Source organism: Bradysia coprophila, unplaced genomic scaffold (assembly GCF_014529535.1).
Source record: "Bradysia coprophila strain Holo2 unplaced genomic scaffold, BU_Bcop_v1 contig_87, whole genome shotgun sequence".
Classification (NCBI taxonomy): Eukaryota; Metazoa; Arthropoda; class Insecta; order Diptera; family Sciaridae; genus Bradysia; species Bradysia coprophila.
Window position 1 is genome coordinate 1,303,898 of NW_023504014.1, and position 22,910 is coordinate 1,326,807.

The window sequence follows — 22,910 nt, forward strand, 5'->3', positions numbered from 1 at the left end:
TTGATGATTTTCTGAATGCTTCACGCTTTATGATACTTTCAATGAATGAGAACAAGATATGCAGCTGTCATGTAGATGATTAACTAATTGTTTGCGTAATCCGGTAGAGCGTGCAATTCGCGGGTGGAGTTCTTATCGACTATTTGATTTGAAGCGCCAACATTTCTCCCCCCAGTTTTGAGCTCTGGAGGTCCAAACTTCTCGTCGGTTGGTGCTGGTGGACGAATGTCAAGAACACCGAGTCTCACCGCCGGACGCCACAGTGCGCTTCCATCGGAAAATTGAATCTTTGCTCGTCGTGTCTGATCTCTGCTGCCGATGATGGTTTCGACAATTCTAGCCTTGCGATACGTGTTTCTCGGCTGGTTCTCATCGAAATCAATGACGATATCGCCAACTTCCAATGGTTTAACCTGCTCAAACCATTTTGACCGTCTGGTTAAGGTTGGAACGTATTCGTTGATGAAGCGTTTCCAGAAAATGTTCGTGCAGCGTTGAATTTCCTTCCACGATGATTGAAGATATGCACCGTCACCTTTGAACTGTCCCGGTGGCTTTAATCCGTTCGATTCGCCAAGTATAAAATGATTCGGCGTTAATGCTTCGCTTTCACATGAGTCAAGTGGCACGAACGTTAGCGGTCTTGAGTTGACTACATTCATGATCTCCTTTAGTAAACTGTCGAGAACTTCCTCTCTCGGTGTGCGACTTGTCATTGCGTCCTCTAAGCATTCTTTTACCGTTCTGATCATGCGTTCCCAAAGTCCTCCCATGTGAGGAGCAGCAGGTGGATTAAAATTCCATTTTGAGTAACAGCTGGTGAACGATGTGGCGAGTTCCTCCAAATTTAATTTTTCCAGTTCCTTGAGCAGTTCCTTGTTGGCTCCTTTAAAGTTTGTACCGTTGTCGGAATAAATTTCAACTGGCCTTCCCCGGATGTTGATGAAGTTTCTTAATTTCATGATGCATGTCTGTGTGTTGAGACTACTGGCTAGTTCCATGTGGATTGCACGAGTTGTTAAGCATGTGAAAAGTACGCCCCATCGCTTTTCCGGACGTCTTCCAATCATAACGTTTAACGGACCAAAAAAATCGACGCCAGTAAACGTAAATGCACGAATTCCCGGTACGAAACGAATAGCTGGTAAGTCAGCCATCATCGGTGGGCGCGGTCGACATCTGCGCACTTTACATTTCATACAGTTCCATCTAACTGATTTGTATACCACTCGAATACGAGGTATGTAGAATCGTTGCCTCAGTTCGTTAATGACAGCTTCATGATTTCGATGAAACATTTTTTCATGTTGACTGAGTATTACCAATCTTGTTATTCGGTGATCTCGTGGCAGAATGATTGGTCTTTTGGTGTCAATGGTTAATGCCTTTGCATTATCAATTCGACCGTCCAGTCGGATAAGGCCACTCTCATCCAAATATGGCGCACAATCGTATATCGGGCTGCTTTTGTCGATTTGTGCTGGCTTGGATTTTTTCGAATTTCTAATCAGCGTGATCATTTCTTCCGTAAATCCGTCCCATTGAGCTTGTCGATATAGCAATGTTTCTGCTTTTACTAACTCTTCCATGGTAAGTGGTCCGTTGACAGCAGGCAACTTTCGAATTTTAGCCAGCAATCTTCTTCCCCATCGAATCGCATAACCGACCGCTCTTATGGCCCGTCCAATTTTGGAAAAACGATTAATGTCCAGCAAAGTTGGCACCACAAGTCGTGAATGAGAGCAGGATAATTTCATTTCTTCCATCGTACCATTTGGAGTGATTTTTTGTGGCAATTTTGGCCACTCAGCTTCTGGTAACTTTAGAAATTGCGGTCCTGTGAACCATCTGCCATCCATGTCGAAAGATGGAATTTTGTCCCATTTTGTCGCCTCGTCAGCAACGTTTTGTTTCGATGGAACCCATCGCCATTCATATAGCTCAGTCGCCTCCGAAATTTCTCCGATTCTGTGAGCCACGAATTGGTGATACTTTAGATGTTCGGATTGTAACCATGTGAGAACCGTGATCGAGTCTGACCAAATTATTCTTCGGTCAATTTTTGAGTACAGTCCCTCTCGAATGCTTTGTGAAAATCTTGTACCAAGGACGCTGGCCAGTAATTCCTTTCGTGTGGTTGATAAGTATTTTAGTGGTGTTACCCTGGCTTTTGAGCCTACCAACGAGACTGATACACCATCTTGATCTTCTATGCGGAGGTAGGCTGCTGTTGCATATGCATGGTCGCCAGCATCGACAAAAACGTGTAATTCGATATTTTTCGTTGATGTTGGACTCAATTTATCGGAGTACCAGCGTGGTATTTTCACTCGTTCGACGTTAGGCAGCAGATTAAGCCAACGAATCCAGTTTGATCTCAAATTTTCTGGTATCTGCTCGTCCCACTTAAGCTTTGTTCTCCACAGCCCTTGAAGAAGGATTTTGACGTGGATCAGATAGTGCGATAATAAACCAAGTGGATCGTAGATCGACATTATGAGACTGAGTAATTCTCTTTTCGTTGGCAATCGATTCCTCTTCAATACGTCCGGAGCGATCTTGGTGTACTTTAAGGAGAACGTGAAGCAGTCGGATTTTGTGTCCCAAAACATGCCAAGAACTCGTTCCGTTTTGTCGATGACCATTGGAATTTGTTCTTCGATTTTGCACTTTTCGCCTATTCCGTCTAACACTTCCAATGAATTCGATTTAAATTTTCGAATTTCAAAGCCACCCATTTTGTGGACATATTTGACATCTTTGAGTAACTGGATTGCTTCTTCTACTGAATCTGCCCCATCCAAAAGGTCGTCGATGTAATGATTCCGGATAATTGCCTCTGCAGCTCGTGGGTATTGATTCTGGTGCTCGGTTGCGTTGAGGTTTTTAACGAATTGAGCCAGACTAGGGGAGCAAGTGGCACCAAAGGTCATTACATTCATCACATAAACGTCCGGTTTTCTTGATTTGTCTCCATTTCGCCAAATAAATCTTTGAGAATTTCTGTCTTCTTTGTTGATCATAACTTGGTGGTACATTTCGGCTATGTCACCGTTGATGCCAATTCGATGCTCTCGGAATCGTCTCAGAATGTCAACAATCGACATTGACAGGTCTGGTCCCGTGAATAAGACTGAGTTCAGTGACACTCCTTTCACCCGAGCTGCAGCGTCGAAAACTGTTCTTAATTTCTCCGGTTTCTTCGGATGCACAACTGTAAAAACTGGTAGGTACCACGTTCGATTGGTTTTATATGTAGCTTCGGACTCTGATAACTTTGAAACGTAGCCCTTTTCCATGTAGTCTTTGATTGATTCGTCGATGGTTTGAATAACTTTCGGACCCTTATTCTCGAGGCATGACAAACGTTTCATGGCCATTGGGTAGCTGTCTGGCAATGAATATGCGTCGTTCTTCCATAACAATCTTGTCTCAAATCGGTCACCTTTTCGAATTGTATGTTGTTTCATTAGCTTCAGTGCCTTCTCGTTCTCTTTCGAATCCATACTCGCTGAACTTGGAACGACTCCGAAATTCTCTAACGTAAAGTGTTCCTTGACCATCTTATGTAGGTCTTCATCTCTATCCTGGCATGGACATTTTACGACTCTATGAACTTGCACGAAACCACTCGAGTCTTCTTTTGACGCACCGTAGACTTGCCATCCCAGTCGTGAGCGTGTGGCGATTGGATCGTCCACATTTCCTTCGATCGTTTCAATAGGCACTGCTAATCGAGCATTTCTGATACCAATTAAAATCGTTGGTTTGGCATTTTCGTATCCAATTATTGGTAGGTCTGAGAGATGATTGTATTTTCGCTGAAGATCGTGAATTGGTAACGATTGTTCGGGTAAATCGAGTCTTTTCACGATGTTAACCCCGTTCAGTGGGTATTTTTCGGTAGGAATGATTTTGCCGTCGACCATCAACTTTCCGGAAATTTCTAAATTTACCATCTCCGATTGCTCTTGTCGATGCATTCCCTTTGTCCATACCATACAAATTGTTTCTGGTTTTCCGGTTAAATTGAGTTTTTCTGCTGTCTCTTTTTCCATGAGGGTAAACGACGATGCCTCATCCAAGAGAGCGAATGTTGTAACCTTTCGGTTTTTGTGATGCAGCTCCACTAGTGCTGTTCGGAATAATTCTTTGTCATTTTGGAAGTGGGTATTGTTACTTCCGGTTTTGACGTTCCCTGACTGGTTAGCATTTTTTGCATCGGGTTTTTGATTTTTCGATGACGTTTTGGCTTTCTTGTCCTTGTGTAACATCGAATTGTGTTTGAAATTGCAGCCGTTGATTCCGCACTCTTTTGACAACGCACAGTCTCCTGAATGTGGTTTTAGACAACGTCGACATAAATTGTGTTGTTTTAGTGAATCCCATCTTTGATTTACGCTCAATTGTTTGAATTGAGAACAATCCTCTAGCCGTTTGCAATTGTTGTCGCACATAACGCATTCCGATTTCGTATTGGAATCCGTAGATTTTGTTCCATCATGGACGTTTAAGTAACCACCTTTCGACCTTGAATTGTCGTTTCTGCGATCCTGATTTTTGCTCGAATCACCTTTTCCCTTGTCGTCTGAATTGCTTGAAAACACTGAATCTATTGGTGATAAACGGTTGATCATCCTTGATAAAGCTCGCAGCCACTCGGCAAGTGTTCGTAACGTCACAACTTCAATGTTTTCGGAATATACAGCAAAGTCGATTTTGGTTTGATGTGGTAACTTCCGTAGGATTTCCTGGACGAGTTCCGGGTTGTATAAATAATACGACAGTCCCAATTTGTCAATGACATTGCACGCACTATGAACTTTGTAGCCAAAATCTGACAAATGTTCTAATTGGTTTGGTTTGATTATTGCTTCGTTTCTGATGGCGTCTAGAGTCGCTTTCATCACTAATTCTGGGCGACCAAATCGTTCAAAAAGGATTTGAATAATTTCCGGGACACACTCGGGCATCATGAGTTGACTTTTTACGAGACCCTTTGCTGGCTCCTCCAGACATTTTTCCAAACGCTCAAGATTTTCGTCGAGACAGTAACCACACAACGCAGTTGTGTTCTCATATCGTGTAATAAAGTTTGGCCAATCGACCGGATTACCATTGAATTTTGGTAACCATTTTGGCAGCGCTTGTCTTGCAGCAATCTGTCTTGGTGTTAAAACTGGCAGATTTGACGGCTTGCTATACATTGGAAACGTTCGTTCGTTCAACGTTTGCGGTACATGTTCCACTGGCTTCGACACATTGGAACTCACGATCGGATTCATTGTTGCCGCTGTCGTATAAATCGATTGTCTTGGATTAGCAGCTTCTGATTTTTTCGATTCAGTGTATGGTGGATACATGCTTCTGTACGTTTGACTTATCCTCGGCTGAAACATGTCTCCTTTGACGGTGTACTGATTGTGCAAGTCTTTGTCGACAACTTGATTTCTACCGGAAGACTGTGGCATTTCGGATAGACTTGGTGGAATTTCCAAGTTTTGACCTGTTCCATCGGGCTGGAATGTGTTGTAAGTTGGTCGTTCATTTTTGAACTGACGATGTGGTAGAATCGTGCTACGACTTCTTGGGACTTCAATTTGTTCAGATTCATGAGCTTCTGTGTTCGGATGATTTTGGTTTACAGTTGCTTTTCCAGCTATAGGATCTGATTGGATTGTCATTTTGTCGATTCGGTCAAGATCCAATTGTCGGCCGGAAGCTCCAATTCGTTTCTGAATGATGTTTTCGATTTCTGTTTTGTTCATCGAAATTGACGCATCAAAACCCAGTTGGTTATTTGTATCCGGCAAATTTGTATTAATTTTGTCGGTTGCCGATGCTCGATTTTGTTGATCTTCTACCCAACTTGCTACGTGCGATTTGCTTGTTCTCGCTGATCCTTTCGAAGACGAACTGCCTCTCTGACTTTTGGATTTATAAACTTCCTCCAAGAATTTTCTTGATCGAATCTCCTTCGCTTTGATGGCCTCGAGTTTTGCTTTCAGAATTTCGTTATCAATTCTTTCCTGTAGCTCGTACTGGACTTTAGCATGCTGAAGACGTAACTCCTTGCTGGATGAAATTGACGAAGTGGATTTTGCCGATCGAATCGACCCATCGATTAGTGATTTTATCGATTTAGATTTACTTGCTGGACTGCTTGCCTTCGCATTTTTCATCGAATCTTGTGCGTCACGACGGATTGGCTGAGTTGAATTTAAATTCACATCATCGATGGACTCTTGTGGGTTACGATAGTTGATTTGAGTTGACTGACGATTGTTGCATTGAGACTGCTGCCTGTCAGCTTGTTCCCCGATGATCACTTCATTTTGACTTGTTTGACGGATGTCGTCAGAAGCTTCAACATTACTGTTCGACGAACCGTTCCGAATGCGTGGGTGAGTCGATTGTCGGGTTTCATGGTAAGACGGAGTCTGAAGTCTTTCAAGATCTTCCTCGTCGATAATATCTTCTAACATTGGCTGGTGAACGTCGACCGAAACTTCAACTTTGTGGCCACTTCCATTTGCTACCGACGATTGACTTTTGTTGTCCGAAGTATCATTCGGAATTTTCATAGTCGACTGATCACAGAGGTTGACGAAACTTATTTTATCTTCTTCAGACGGACTTGCATTCTTCTTGCAGCAATTGACGCATCGCCATTCTTCGTCGACACCGATATTCGTAATGCCAACACATATGAAATGAAAGTCCAAATTACATCCATCGCATTGTACGAAATTTTCGCCGGGTTGGGATGGAGAGTTGCACAAACTGCATGTCACTTGACTAATGTTGACTTGTTGATGTTTCTCCTGCCGGCTTTGATTGAATTGTTGACCTTGACGTTTATCACGATTGTTCTTGCCTTTGCCCTTTTTCCAGGTCATTGTTTTGGCCAATCCAGTCAGGTCAACGTAAACAAAGTAATTTTAAGAATGTGGTGCCTCTGAACACCAGACCCGATTGGATTCTAAAGATTATAGAGCTCGACGTGCCAAATGAATGAAACCAAATTCGGTCTTTGCTTGATTACAATTCAGTTTAATGACTGTACGGCTTAAAATTACTTTGGTAATCCGTTCCCGGGTCTTAGATCCGACAATTGTACAACGAATTATCCGTCTAACCTAAATGCGCGAGACTTGATACAATGTTGTACCCTGTTTACAGGATCCGCCTCTTTTGCGCACAATTACTCGGTCAGGTGACAATGACGTTCGGTTATTATCTTCGGACAAAAATATCGTTGCACGATTAGATCGGACACTTTACGTTAATTTTAGACTAAGTTTTACACTAGATTAATCAAGATGACTGAGAACTATTCTAATTTACTTTGATGATTTTCTGAATGCTTCACGCTTTATGATACTTTCAATGAATGAGAACAAGATATGCAGCTGTCATGTAGATGATTAACTAATTGTTTGCGTAATCCGGTAGAGCGTGCAATTCGCGGGTGGAGTTCTTATCGACTATTTGATTTGAAGCGCCAACAACTATTTCTGGCGTAGTTACTTGGTTTGACCTGGTTAATCAATTGTAAATCAATGTGAAGTCAGGTTAATCACCCCTCGCCTCTGTTGCTGTAATTTGATGTCTATTTGAATTATAGTGCCTAAAATAACTTATTTTAAATAAGTCGATTTCATACCCTTCTTTCGGATAGAAAAGCTGGCGGACCACTTGGACACAAAAACAGGTACGTCGCGTTTCGAATCACGTTAACATCGAAAATGTTACACCTTTTATCGATTGAAATCACTGAAATAAACCATTAATTTGATTTATTTATATATACCTGTGTGTACCAGCGGTGCGAGCAAACATCGAATCAATTTAAATTTATAGCCTAAGTCGAAACATTTAAATGTAGAGTGTCGATTGTGTTTTATGTATTACCCGACCCCCAGCATGTTTAAATTCATGTTTCGAAAGTATATTTCATTCGATTAAGGAAAGTGTGTTGTGAACACATAAGAGCGAAGCTGCAAATTAGATGAAAATGTCGTTTATCTGTAGGTAAATTAAATTGATATAATCATGAAAAGATTAAGAAAGAAAAAATCCAATTTATTTTAAGTTAGTAACAAGGACGATTTAAAGTATAATTTCGAAATGAGAAACAGAGATCATGATCATGCGTGAGAATTTTAATTTGAGGAGGTCAAGCAAATAATTAGCTCTTCTATTGTAAGCCTTAGATAGACAAAATTACCCAGCAAAATGGGAATCACATTTTGTGATTCAGTCCAAGAAGCAGTAAATTTGACCGGATCACAAAATATATCCACATTTCGCTAAATCGCTAATGACGACGGATGAACATACAACTGTGGTGCCGTCAATGCAGCTCTCTAAAGTGGTGCCGTCCGTCAACGCTTCTTCCGGCGACTTCAATATCATTTTCATGTCGTAGACACAAAAATAGCTGTTGACATGACACCTCTTGCAAGCTCGAAGTAGCCACTTATCTACAATTTATGAATGTATTTTATCAGACTAACTCTCAGATCGCCTGTGCAATACTATGCCATCGCACGACACGTGGTTGATTCACTGCAGTTGGAGACTTTCATGCATACAGAAAGTTTACCATACAGCATGCATCGAAAACTGTACTTTTCATGTTTCAAGCTTCAGCATGTGACGTCACATTCATTACATGGCTCAGGATAACGATGAAAAGTCACGTTTTCGTGTGTTTTTTGACATTGGGTCCGTCTCGAGACCAATAAAATCCACACGAAAACTCCTCTTTTCATCGTTTTATATAAAAGATTGTGAATGAGTACTGTTCATGCCGAATGATGTTGTGTTACAAGGAAAGGTGATTATTATTTTTGCCCTTCTTATTTGCGCAAATAACACTGAGAATAAAAAGTAAAATCCGGATTTTCAAGTGACTTTGATATCACTCTGGATAAATCCACCCGAAACCTGACTATCTTATAATGACATCTGTTAAGAGTAGTCTGTATCGATTTCGTACGCTATTCAAAAGCTTCTACTTTAGTGAAATATCTCATGTATGGAGTCAGTAAAACATTTTTGATTTCATTATAACCTTATTATTTTTTCGTATAAAAACAGATGGCGCTCCTTATGGTCAACGGAGTACACCGAGTACACTCATACAATCCATATTATGTACATCTCATGTAAGAAATTTTTGCAGATATTTCAATTACCTGTTATGCGACAGTGGATTTTGTGAGTTGGCAATATGTGATATCTAAGGGAAGCAGAGCTTCGAAGCTAATTTCGTTTACACGAAATTTTAAATGTTGCGGATTTATTTCATTTCCGAGAAACATCCCTCTTGATTTGTAAGTCAGACTTTATCCCACAAAAACCTCAAAAGAGGAAGAGGTGACGCTAGTACTGTAAAAGTCATAAAATCTATTGCAGCATTAGTACAAAATCCTGTAAAAGTTAAACTTCCAAAACATTTGATATCAGTTTTGGTGACGCATTCTGCGCCTCAACGTAATCAATTTTGACCAAGAAAATTTTAACAAGAAAATATGTCAACGAGAAGTTTACCGGTGAGATTTTACAACGAAAGTTTTACAAAAAAAATCACCATTAAAACCAGCACACCAAATGTATAAATGCATAAAATTCCGAAATTATCCAAAAATTTTATCAAATTTTTCAATTTCATAATCTTCGCGCACATTTTATATGAAGCATGGCAACACTGATCTACTACATACACCATCATTATAGCTGAACTAATTTATGATTTGCCAGTGAAAAAGTCTTAGGATTGAATTAATGTAAGTTTTAGCAAAAGTGCGCAGGCAGTTTTCGCAAACAAATGTACTGGTACAATATGTATGTATATCAAACCCACATGAAACATTTCTATTAACTCGAGTATGGAGAAGTTAAAATGTTCGCCTATAGGTTCCTTAGTTCTCCCATTGGAAAGTCGAACTAGCGTCACAAAACTCCGCTATCGTAGTGTTTTATCCGGATGTAGGTAACAGTTTGTAATGTTCGCCTATATATAGGCTCCGTTGGTTGTTCTTTTTTCTTTTTTAGGAAAGTCGAACTAGCGTCACAAACCTCCGCTATCGCTTCGGTTTATGGTTATTAAACTTTCATATAGCGAAGAGCGACCCCTAAGTACGGCTCAATCTCAATCTTCTATTTGATACATACATATCCTTTGCAGATTTCGCATAAAAAAAAACGAACAAAAATTTATGAATCCACCATTCTTGTTTATTTATATTTATATGGAACATCTATGAATACACGAATACAATTTGATAGAAAACAAAATGAACAAATAAATAAAAAAACAATTTCCTTTTCACCGACGACGCTCGTTATTTATTTTCTTGGAATCGAAAGTAAAACTAAACAGAACAGGCTCTAGGTCTAGATTTTATACAACGAGTAAAATACAAATGAATTTATCGTACGTAGTGCTGGTTTTTAGCCCTGTACGAAGTACTGGAAGCTTATAAGAACACCCTGCCGTTTGTAACATGTGGAATTCGAAGCAGACGGTACAGGGCGCGAAGCGGCTTTTGCTTGTAGATCGGCAAGGTTTGAACGGAATTCGACTGTTCTTGCTTTAAATAATAATAATAGGTATTAACCGTATAAATCAGGGAAAAAGAAGTTTATGAAATTTGGTTCACCGGTACGTGAGCTAGGTCACTTGGAGCCAACTCATATTCGGCTACTCGGCCGTACAGTGAAAGTGGTGTTTTTTGCCAATATCTCGAGTAAATTTGGACCGAATTTCATGAAATTTCTTTTGTTTGAAAGGTATTGATTGGTACTCGCTGTTCCAGTCATAAATTTATTAAAAAAAAGAAAGTTATTAACGAATTAAAGCGTCAATACTATTTCCGGTCTCCTTGCAAAATAACTACCGGCTGTCATGTTGGATCTTAGTAAAACTGATATATCTTGGGGAAAATGGTACATAGAGAGTTTCTGTTAACAGGGAAGTGGTTTTGTTAATAATGAGAAGTAATTATTTATGTGTGTGGTGTGTTTCAGGCATTCCAAATATCACGCATATGGACATGGTGATAAAAAAGTATCAAATTTGGTTTCCTAAAATTACAGCTTACATTCAGGCATGAGCGCCGACGGAGAAACCTCGGCGGCGGCTAGCCGAAAAAAATTTCTCGAAGGCGGCGAAAAAATCGGCTTGAGCCGGCTTAAAACGGCTCGGCTGGAGGTTCCTTTAACTTTTTTTCAAAATAAAAACGTTTTGATAAATTCATGGAAAATGAACTAGTAAGCATGAAAATGAAATTGTACGGAAAGCGAAAATGTAGGTAGATTAGGTTGTTCAAAGTGCAAGTGTAACTAGTCTTGTTACAAGCAAGTCTCTAAGTCTAAGGTTCACTAACACGTCAAGTTTTATTGCCTCAAAACTTGAACTAAATGGAAAATCATGCTCCGGTACACTCATTTAACTCATTAAGAAAATGGTTTTCGAGAAGAAATCGAAAGCTCACGAAAATCAAGTAAAAATTGAAAAGAAAAAAAATCGAGAAAATTCGCAAAGATCGATAAAGTTTTCTCAAATTTGTGAATTAACTGATTGTGCGCCTTCGGCTCGTTCCGCAAAGGTCATACTTGCCAAAACAACAAACTTAGAAGCGAGGACGTAATATACCATTCTGGAAAATTCATGAAAATTCAAGAAAATTTTCAAAATTTTCTTAATTTTGAAAAAAAAAATTATAAATGTACTTGAGCTGCTTAGGATCAACAGGAATCTCGGTTTTCAAAATTATTTCACCCATTCACCTTTCGAAATCTTTATTTCATTTTCCAGCCGTTTTTGGCACCGGCTCGGCTGCGGCGCGGCTGCTCAAAAATGGCCGGCGGCGGCTTAATCGGCGGCTTATTTTCGGCGGCGCTCATGCCTGCTTACATTTCTGTTTTATTAGAGAAGTATACGGACTTTCGTAATTGCGCTAGTGCAATTTTTAGGATGAATATGAATACTTTCATCAAAGTTGCATATGTCACACATAGCCGATAATGTCAAGTGTGCAATAGAGTTATGGAAGCATTATGGTAACTGACGCATTAGGGAAATAGTCATAGTCGTACGGGGCTCAGTCGTAGCAAACGCTCTGACTGTTCTGACGGCTTGTTTTTATTACATTTTTAACGTTTGTTTGTAGCAAACAGATTGATGTAGGTACCTATTACAACCTTTTGAGTAGTTTTTTTTTTCTTTTGTAAAAATAGAGAAAAACATTTCAATTTGTCAAATAGAAGGAAATTCAATTTTAAAGTTCAAAATTTCACTGCATTTCATTCATAACATTTATAGACGGTTTCAGTCGTTTCGTAACAAAACTACTGAGGTTTTATTTGTACCTACTTTTGTATCTGATTCAAAAGACAACAAAATGAAATGCTTGTACATTCAATGAATTTCACATGAATTCATGTCAATGGGTTTTTTTTTCATCAAGTAGCAGACAACATTTCGAAAGCTCTAATGAACAAATTATTTTGAACCAGACATTCTGCTGGGGAGACGAGACATAAATTCGCTCTGGCTGTATTTTGAAGTGTAATTTGTACAAACGCACTTCTCTTCACATTAAAATATGAAAGTGCGATAAAATGAAGTTAATATGACACTCACCGATAAATGATTCCATACTTTCGATACGAGTAACGAAAAGAAGATGCTCTTCGCTCCGCACCAGATATAAGATGAATTAATGCTGTATGCGTTGCGGAGTGACTCTATTTAATGAATACAATTGTAGTATGGGGTGGTTGCTGACTTTTGGAGGCAATCTACATTGTCCATTTTTGACTAATTAACTTCAAAACCACTACCTAAGAGTAATACCTAGAGAGGAAATTTCGAACATAATTACGTAACATGTGTGGTCCCTACATGAAATACGAATAGTTAGGTGGCAAATTGAACTATCGAAAGCGTCAACCTGTACATGCATTAATGTAAAAAGTGATGTTGTGAAGTTGACACCAGTCATTTTGTCTTTTTTTTAATTTCACTTATTTATCATTCTATTATTTCTGCGTGGAACACTGTCTAAGGTACACTCTGCTTTGCACACGTAAATACTACCACTTTCGTATTTAAGCTGTGCTTCTCTACTTCACTGATCTCTCTCATATACCATTTGAAATAACAAACAAAACGGATAATAACAGCAATACAAGAACAGCATTAAGTAAAAACAGGCAGAAACGGTTCACTTTTCGAAAGTAAAATTAGGGACCTTGTAAAGTGGACTTTTAAAATAGGTTTGTTCCATCTACCTGCAAACACCGAATGAGATGTGAGGGAAAATATTGCGCAACTTCAGCTTTTGCACTGTTTAAATTCAGGTGCTTGCCGATCCTATTAAATAAATTGTCATTTGTGTTTGTGTATCACCTCCTATGTTTACTATTACTAATCTCACAACTGAGTTTAGTTGATTCTGAAAGTAAAATGATTCCTCAGGAGAAGATATTGGAATGCCATCCACGGTAAGAAATTCCATTAACGTTAAAAATGAATGAACGAAACATTGAACGAAACTAAAGTGAGGGTACGTTTGAAATTACCGTAACTTGCAGATGATCTACAACTAAAATTTAAGGGTAATTGTAAATGATCCCCATTAAATACGAGAAAGGAATCGAATTTAGTTTCATTCGCAGTGTTAGTCAATTTATAATTTTCAAGTTTTTCATTTAGTGCATCGCAATTTACATTATGTATTAGGAGTTCACTTATAAATGATGGCAAATTTCTCTCCCGTGAGACAAATACTATCATCTGATTGGCTCAAACTCTCTGCTGTGAGGCAAATGGCGTTGTTTTATTGGTCTGTTTATTCTATTTTTCTCTCTTCTGCAATTGAATTTTATAAATCATAAGTTTTACGTCGACTCACGGACTCATAATAATAAAACGTAAATCGTAATCCCTCTAAAATGTCGATGAGTAACGACATATTTTCGTGCAATGTAGCTTATAAAGCTAGATTCCGTTCTTATAAGGATTATGAAAGTGTCTCTCTCTCTCTATCTCTATATTCAACATTATGTTACGGTTTAAAGCTTTTTCTCATAAAGATATAAAATTGTGTGCCGTAAATTTTAGGATACAAAATAAACAAACGTTGAAAATTGTAACATATAAAAGTCTAGCTTGAATTTTCTTATATTAAAGCAAAATTTGTTTACTACAGCGCAGTACACTGTCAACAATATTTATATTGCAAAACAATTTTTTAAAAAAATACCTTTTCCATATGACTGCACATTCATTAAATGCCCTATTCCCCGACTAATTGAAATACCAAAGAAAGTATTCTCTGAATACCTCTGACGTTGTTTTTATTATCGAAAAGTTAAGATGTTTCCTTTCACTTTATTAACAATATAAACCAAAGTTTCCTGAGTTTCGTCGATGATGAACTATTGTCAGTTGCACACATCAAATATATAACTTTAAAAGCAGCTTAACTTTGATCAATACATAATAACGTACATTACCGCAAACTTTCCTTTAAAAGATTTTAATTAAATTGTTTTCAGTTTAAAATCAAACGGAACGTTCATATTATTCCGCACAAAAGGCAAGTTAATTGACTAAATAATTGTTCAAAATAAGCTTCCATCAAAGAACCTTTCTCTCCCTTTTTTTAATAAACACATACGACCATTCATTAGAAGGTGGTAAATTTTTCGCGCGCGATCAATTCACTTTATGACGAATATATACACATTTTACGACGAACGTATAAATTCAGTCGGGCATCATAACAATAACCTAACTTACAAACAAGACCGGCAAATTTACACTAAAGAAACATTTAGATGTTGAATGCTTCATTACCACAAAATGTAAAAAAAAACGCAAAGCTCTGCGATGTCTCCACATATCGTGATATAGCGTTTAGTTGGCTTTTCCTTCTTCCCTATATATTCCGTATGCTTTCTGTATACCAACAAAATTTACTTGCGTCCGCTGGTTTTACTTGAGTATGTATATAATACGTGGAAATATTTCGGTATTAGTCGTGAACTATTCGTATTATGTCCCTGGATGTAAATTGTATCGTAGCGAAGCATAAATCTGAAAAGGAAAAAATGCCACCGGACCGATTATATATGCGCATTGAATCGACGAAATGAATAAAAAATGAGACATCCAGTTAATGATTGCTTACACTCGACACACCATGAAAACACTGAATTTCACGCGTCAAAAGTTATCGGAAACCACACTTTTTTAGTTCTCTATCAGCAGACCTTGTAAACATGATTGTCTAGGGATGGCAACGAAGTTTTGCTTAATAATGGACATTCCCTGTGTTTGTATATGTTATTCGCAACAAGAGAATTTGACGAAGCGGATATAAATCTTCGCATTGTCGATTAGTGTGTTGCAATTGGACGAGAGATTCGTATGCAGTTAACGTCAATTGATTGAGGTTAATGACAACTTAACGAAAACTAAAGTGGGGTTACGTTGACGAGTACTGTGTAATGAAAATGATCTAGAGAAATGATTTGCACTTGTTTTTGTTGTTTGTGTATTTCATGGTGTGGCAGGTCTGAAACCAAGTGAATCAAATAATTATTTCGGCTAAAAAATCACCAATGAATTGAAAACGTTGTACGTTGATGAATCGTACGTTTTATTTGTGATCTACAAATAGTTTTACATTTCAATTGACTCTATCAGTGCACCACTTTTGTCTCCACTGCTGGTAAGTGTATTTCGTTCGGTATAATGCCCTCTCGTTACCTTATTGTAGACTCAGCGGCTCCTCTATTTTATACTTTGTTGAGCGAAATCCCTTGCATTGTATCTGACTCTAAAATAACGTTCAAAGTGATTCAGAACAGGAATAAACAGATTTCCAACTCACAGAATAAAAGACAAACGGCAGGGCTAAGATGATTCCAGCTATAACATCCCCGACATGATGATAGTGCTCGGTAATCCTAGAAACGCAAGATACTACAATCCAAATGCTACATGTAAAATGAACAGCAGTCAGAGTAACACGAAATTTTGCAAATTTTGCTTCTAAATAGCGCATAAAGAAAACGGTAATGTATACAGAGGCCATTGCGTGACCACTGGGAAAGCTTCGTCTAATTTCGAATAGAAGAAATTCAGTTGCAACAGGATTCGTACATTCGTAGTCAGAGTCTATAAATTGGCCCACCGTACAGTTGACTGCCAAATCCGGTTGACAAAGTTGCAGGAACATGGGTCGCAGTCCTCCAACTAAGTTCTTTATCAAGGTCATGAAGATTGTTAGAATCATTAACGTGGTGTAGTAATATATGAACCATTGTAGACATCTGAGGGTAGTGCTCAAAAATCTCTTTTTTATATCGGTTCGTCCGTTTAAAGACTCAAGTCCCAATTCAATGATCCAAATCTGAAATCAAATTTTATTGAGACCAATAGCTCGCATTAGGAACGGTGCATTATTATTTACCAACGCAGGACAAACGTATACACTTATATTCAACCATTCTTGTGGAATAGACGCCGTTTTATAGGGATACGACAATGAAGGATCTCCACAGAAGAAGCCAATTTTCGTGTGCGGTATTATCCAATCTTTCATTCGCCAAAACACAAAAACTAAACAGAAACAAAAGTTAATGCAGGGAACGCACTGTGTTTCACTTGCAAACTAACTGACTATCAGCGCTGAGGCCTCTAACACAAAATAGGCAATTCTTTGCACATTCATATTTGCTGACGATTAATTAAAGTGTCAGGCGATTAACGAATCGACAGAACCATTCCAACTGGCGACAATAAAATTGTCGATTTCAATTAGACGAGCTATTAAAATGGTCTTTTGACTTTGCAGCTTCTTTTGTACTTTGTAGAATAGAATTTGAGGTTGAAACTTTGAGCTATGCGGCAATTTTGTAAAAAGCAAAGACGACGAAATATGATGTCTCGTAAGTATCCGTATCCTGAAAGGATAACTACCGCGAAAATTATGGTCTTTTCAACGAATTAAGATTAGTTCTCTTATGGTATTGCTTTAGGTATTGTTTAAGTTGTTGGCTTTTTATACCTACGTCGTTGAGATGATCATTTATTTGAGGAACATTAATCTTTATTGGCTGAAAGAAGTCTTTGAACTAGATAAGATATGACATTGTAAACTGTTTCAGCGCTGTATGTGAGTGTTTATTGTTTGATGTTAAAGAAATGGTTGTGTAAAGGTACAATACAAAGTATTTCCAGTATTTCATTATCAATTTAGTGATTAAATTTCAAATTTAATTCACTAATTCATCAGGTCGTGTGCCAGTAAACAGTTAGGGGCAGTCAGATGTTCGCATGAATTTGCTTCAGCTGATCCACACATACAATCAAAACTGTTTATAATTTTTACCACGAGCAGGCGTGAACAGCCTCAACCGTATACACAAGTCCAAGCAGTTTTGATTGTATGTGTGGATCAGCTGAAAAACAGCTGAAGCAAATTCATGCGGAAATTTCACTGCATCTGACTGTAATTCAAAAGTGGAAATGAATGAAGGATGGAAACATACAGAAATTCAATTATGTTTTGCTGGACCATTTCATTCTACCCCTTTGTTCGTTTCGGCAAATTTAAACGATTCCCGCAACTCATTGGTTTACATTTACTATTTCCAAATTTTCATACAATAACTGTCTTCAATCCAGCCAAACTGGTAACTGGGTTGCTTTGCAGAGCCAAAATACTACCACAAAGACATATGACAGCTACCACAGTTGGTTCATTCTAAACGAATTTGATTTTTTTATGAGTCATCATAATGTTCCCAGTCAATTAAGTGTTCCCAGTCAATGATATTTTGGCGCAAATTTTGAAAATGTCTTAGCGACTGGGAAGCACTTTACTTCGATGGCTCTTAAAACTCAGATGAATGTAAAATTGTGTTTTTTAAAGATGAACACACTGTAGCAACGGAAACACGATAAGTACCCGATACCAGAAATATAAACAGCAACCCTCGTATCTCCAAATTGCCGTGACTGACACCACGAAACGTTCTGGCAACAAATAACATCCGAAAATTACTTATTCCGTTCTATCGACCACAATTTCGGTTCCATCCATTTTATAATACAACATTCGGTAAAGACACACAACCATGTCCCAAAATACCAATAAACTGGAACAGTCATGCGTTGTAAATTTCACCATAAATAGATGTATGGTATGCAACATAAAATGTATGTGGATTTCAGTAGTTACATGGAAATACACGAATCAACATAATTTAAATTGTTCAGCGAGATATGCTTATTATCACACGCTGTGTGGCACTTGAATATGGTAGCACTCGCGTTTTAGAAATGCGCATTGATTAAAATTGCGTTGTTTTTCTTGCAACATGTTCTTTGTATATCTAAATGGAGTATTCGGAATGTTTGAAGTATATTCAAGAATTCATTGATAATCCATTTTAACTCCATGCAGTCATGCGTTTCACACAAAACTAAGCTATATCCAACTATCAATAAATTCAATCCTCTGAACTCATCATTCTGGTGTAACGGAAGCAAAGAGACATCCATGTATTTTATATGCCGTTTGAGGTTTTAATTGAGGATTTCGAAATTGAGTTGCTTACTCTATTAAATCAACAAAACAAATCAATTAAAGCCGAAAGGTTTATGGGCTTGATTTGGTTGAAAGCCTCCTTCTTTCACATAGGAATGTAACTGAAATGTTGAAAGTATAAATCGGCAGATGTAAAATGTTTTCCTAGTGATGGAAGATTATTTGAAACTACGTCGAATTAGAATAATATGGAAACAGATATAGACGCGAGATAGTCAAAAATAACGAATTTGAATGAACCGAATAGATATGTGAAAGATAATTTGGTTATAATGGTTATCTAATCGTAAATAATTTCATTCTGGAAATAACTGTAAGAACGCACAAGGTGACGGATAATAGATACATAAAGCATATGTTTGTTCACAATTCCATCAGAAGCTTAAGAGGCAATTCGCGAATTTCTAATACAATCGCGAAACTAACACACTCCGATATTCTAGCTAACACGTTTATTGTATTTGTTCGATATTCGATCTACGTGGGGCGTAATATGCCTAAAAGTAAGGGGATGTCAGAGGGTGATCAAAACTCTATTTCAGATGATTATTGATTAAGTAAAACTCTATTTTAGAAATAATGTGAGCAAGAAGCATTTTTGAAAGCTGAAACCTTGTAGGAATGTTAGCATTTTCACAGCCAAGATTTTGGTAGAAGTAACATTTCAAACGTCAACACGATCCACAGGACGAGATTATCGTTTTCTAACTTTAAATTCGTTTTTTCGCCGATAATATCGTTTTATGACAGATAAAATCGTTTTTTAGATGATAATCGTTTTTTTAGACGATAATATCGTTCAAAAAACGATATTATCATTTGAAAATTTTCACCCCGGATCGTTTAAACTGTAAACTGTAAACTGTAGAAAATTGTCTGGACACCATTATAGCTTTCTGGACGATATGATCGTCCTGGGTGAATTTTATCGCTCTTGACGATATTGACCATATAGAAAGGTTACCTCTCCCAAAATGTAGGCTACGGATTGGCCAACATTCCTACAAGGTTTCAACTTTTCGAACTCCTTGCTGAAGTTATTGCTAAAAAGTGTTTTAACCACTTTTAGACACATTAGACACATATAAACGCAACGTCGTGAATAAAACTCCATAAAAGCACGACAAAATTCAGAATTGATAGAGAGAATTCTGTAGAGTATTTTTAAGAAATTAGACTGGAGTAAAATGGGCATCAACATAAATGGAGAATACCTGAGTAATATCCGTTTCGCACATGACAAGTGACTGACGGTAGCTGATCGAGATCAGGCGCAGATCATGTTAAAACGGTTGAATGAAGAGTCAAGCAAAGTCGGCCTAGAGATGAATTTGTCGAAAACGAAAATCATGAAAAAAAGCATTGACAGATAGCGACATTAAAATTACAACGAATCGAACGAGCTTTAGCTCAACAATATCGGGAAGACCTTGTTTCAAAAATTTAAAATCTGTCTGACGAATCGACTCTTAAGCGAGAATATAAAGATTTGAAAATATTTTTTCCCCAATACGAGTAAATACATACAAAAAACGGGATGATATGCTTCGTGATGTGTAAAACTAAAACGATTTTACGGAATCAATTTTCACAATATACTTTCCAGCAGACTGTAAAATCCAGCCTATAGATTATAAATTCTTAAACTCTGAAATAGATCAGAGTTATACCTTGTACGGTATATTTATATCGAAAAACGATAAATAGATAATAATAGTATGGCGCTAACACAATACGTTATGTAATGTACATGGCTTATGTCCATTACGGCTTGGTTCCACTTCGTTACAATTGAGTTTCAAACAAATGGGAGTAGGTAACGCTAATAGGCCATTCACAAAATTACACACACACTGAGTGGAAAAAATGAAGTTTGAAAATAGTACATTTTGTACTAAGATAAGAGAGACAATTTCTTTAGCACTAGTCGCGTACTGAAATATCTATTTTCTTAACATTTGCCTAAATGGAAATTTTGCGCAATATATGTGACAACCTGAGGCGAAGCCGAGCAAAAATCGTAAAATTTTAGTTTAAGCACAAATACTTTATGTACAGGAGTGGGATTCTCATTTTTATCGGAAATTGGCTTATAAGTATAATAAAACTCGGTATAAGAATGTAAAGTCGTATTTTCATCGGCTTCGTCTCGGATCAACAAACTTCACACGAACTTTTCAACTTTTTATCCCTTGTCATGTAATATTTATTAATAAAACCGAGTGATAAATGCTTTTTTAGGCACTAGATGTGTAGATTGTCAATCGAGGCCGCAAGCCGAGTGTGACAATACACATCGTGTGCCTAAAAAAGCATTTAACAACGAGTTGTATACAACGTATTTCGCAATGAAGGCAATGGAGAGCCCTACTTTTCGTTACTTGTTGCGAAAACACCTATTATCTAGAAATGCAGGGATGAAGGTTTTTCTTCGCATTAGATGTCGGTTGTCAAACAAAACATCGTATGCAACCGAACAAATGGTTTTTAAACTCTAGACTCGAGGCGGTTCAAAAATCATGTCGAAACTGATCGTATTGCAGATGGCCGTTGCAGAATTCTGTTTAATTCCTTCTCACGCGATAATACGGCTTTTTAAACAATTTTAAAGTATCGTGACATATCCGTTGAAAAACTAAATTAAAAGTAATTCTTCTTCTACAAAGCGAATGCTTTTAATTAATGAACATTACTCTGTAAGTATAGTTCATGACATCGTCAATTATATCCAAGCCTCCCGGTTTACATAACCCTGTTTCGTTACAAGAGCTGATCCACATATGTTGACCGAACCAAAATATTGTAGAACGTTATTAGAACTGAATAAACGAAATAGATTATTTGACTGAATTCCATTACGATCAGAGAGCGAAGGGTAGTAATTTCGTAACATTAAGTAACAACCGACGAATGAATAACCTCTTAACGTACGTACGGGTCGTTAATTCCTCTTTAACTCCTAATCCTTATACCATATATTTTGTATACACATAGCAAGTGGTGAAACCGCCGTATTTGAATGCATTTTAATTTTTGTTGTTGCCGCATAATAATGGATTTGAATTTAAACCAACATTCCAATTCCTTTAATTATAAATGTTAAATTTTCATTCTAAAAAGTTTTTTTTTTGTTAGGGTGAATCAGCACACACGTTTTATCACTCAAACTCAGCCATTAATTGAATTTTACTTTCTGCAACTTTTGAAAATATTTTACGAATTATACAACATTGTGTTACTAGTATCTAAAACTCTACAAAATATCTGAAACTTTCAATGGTCCACGGGAGTTCCTGCCGAGATATCATAACATTTAAAATTTGACCCTTCAGAATTTTATCTATATTTTTCCTGACACGCAAATAATCATGTTTAGCTTGTGGTATCAGTGTGTAGATGAGATCGCACGCTTCCAGTAGACCCAAGTTGCACGGGCTCTAGACGTCTTTTTCGAAGTTACGTATATGGTCCATTTACGGCGGTTATATCGCATTACAGCGCCGCACTTACAAACTCCGCAATACAAGTTGATTGACCACGTTCACTTTTATTTGTCATTTAATTTGCGGAGATATTTTGCGAAGATCGCAAAAGTAGAATTTTGAAGTGAAATGACATCTGGGTCATCAGGGATGTTGGTGCTGGTGGTTCGACTACACCTTGGTCAGTAAGTGTCCACAACATTCGAGAGCCTTACAATTCTAATTACGTAATACGTATAGTGTGACAAAAACAGATAAAGTCTAGTTCACTGACACTCCATAAAATCGATGTTTGAATGTTCCTTTTAATGCAAAATTGGGCAAAAAAAACTATTTCAATTAAAAATCATAGTACAGCATCTATCTGCGACATAAATGAAGAAAATGGTGGTACTGGTGGAAATTTATTCCTTGTCAATAATCACGCCAAATAGAAATATTTCACGGTCAAGTTGAAACGTTATTTAATGCGCAGAGTTGATTATTTATTGATTTGTCTTCCACATAAAAATTTTCCAAATATTTGTCTAAAAACCGACATGTCCTGAAGCACACATATAATTCTATTTCCGTAAAACGAGAAACCCGAGAAAAGTGGTTTCAGTTCGCGTTCATTATATAAATTCCATTCACCCACTCACTTCGACCGAATATATTGTTTAACGTATTCATTAGCCAAATGTTTTCGTATACAAATTTGAATTCATTACCACACGTGCATTGGATTTGCAAAGAGTTGCACATCATCCGTTAAATAAATAAATCCGTCCCACCCTAAAAAAAATGGTTA

At 37.5% G+C, this 22,910-nt stretch overlaps 2 protein-coding genes across 3 annotated transcripts in view; both read right to left on the reverse strand.

Annotated features, from left to right (window-relative positions):
* The window catches only part of LOC119084631 (lachesin-like), a 50,013-nt gene extending 35,039 nt beyond the window's left edge, over positions 1-14,974 (reverse strand). Inside the window, exon 1 of the mRNA XM_037194699.1 lies at positions 14,280-14,974. Coding sequence (XP_037050594.1) covers positions 14,280-14,304 — 25 coding nt within the window. The 5' untranslated portion in view covers positions 14,305-14,974. The remainder of the gene's footprint in view (positions 1-14,279) is intronic.
* Positions 14,975-15,666: 692 nt separating this feature from the next.
* LOC119084632 (phospholipid phosphatase 3-like) lies at positions 15,667-16,922 on the reverse strand. Of its 2 annotated transcripts, none has more exons than XM_037194700.1 (4): positions 16,703-16,922; positions 16,497-16,645; positions 15,915-16,436; positions 15,667-15,860 (listed from the first exon to the last, which is right to left on the reverse strand). In XM_037194700.1, the coding sequence occupies exons 1-4, from the start codon at positions 16,755-16,757 to the stop codon at positions 15,792-15,794; spliced, it is 795 nt and encodes a 264-aa protein (XP_037050595.1). In that variant the 5' UTR covers positions 16,758-16,922; the 3' UTR covers positions 15,667-15,791. The 2 variants fall into 2 exon arrangements, with proteins under 2 accessions (XP_037050595.1, XP_037050596.1); XM_037194701.1 differs by having other exon boundaries at positions 16,707-16,921.
* Positions 16,923-22,910: the final 5,988 nt, after the last annotated feature.

Excerpts from the sequence above, each read along its gene's own strand:
- LOC119084632 (XM_037194700.1), bottom strand. The coding sequence starts at position 16,757 with ATGAATGTGCAAAGAATTGCCTATTTTGTGTTAGAGGCCTCAGCGCTG. Across the intron at positions 16,646-16,702 it reads GGCCTCAGCGCTGATAGTCA|TTTTTGTGTTTTGGCGAATG; the intron begins GTTAGTTTGCAA and ends GTTTCTGTTTAG. Across the intron at positions 16,437-16,496 it reads TATACGTTTGTCCTGCGTTG|ATTTGGATCATTGAATTGGG; the intron begins GTAAATAATAAT and ends ATTTGATTTCAG.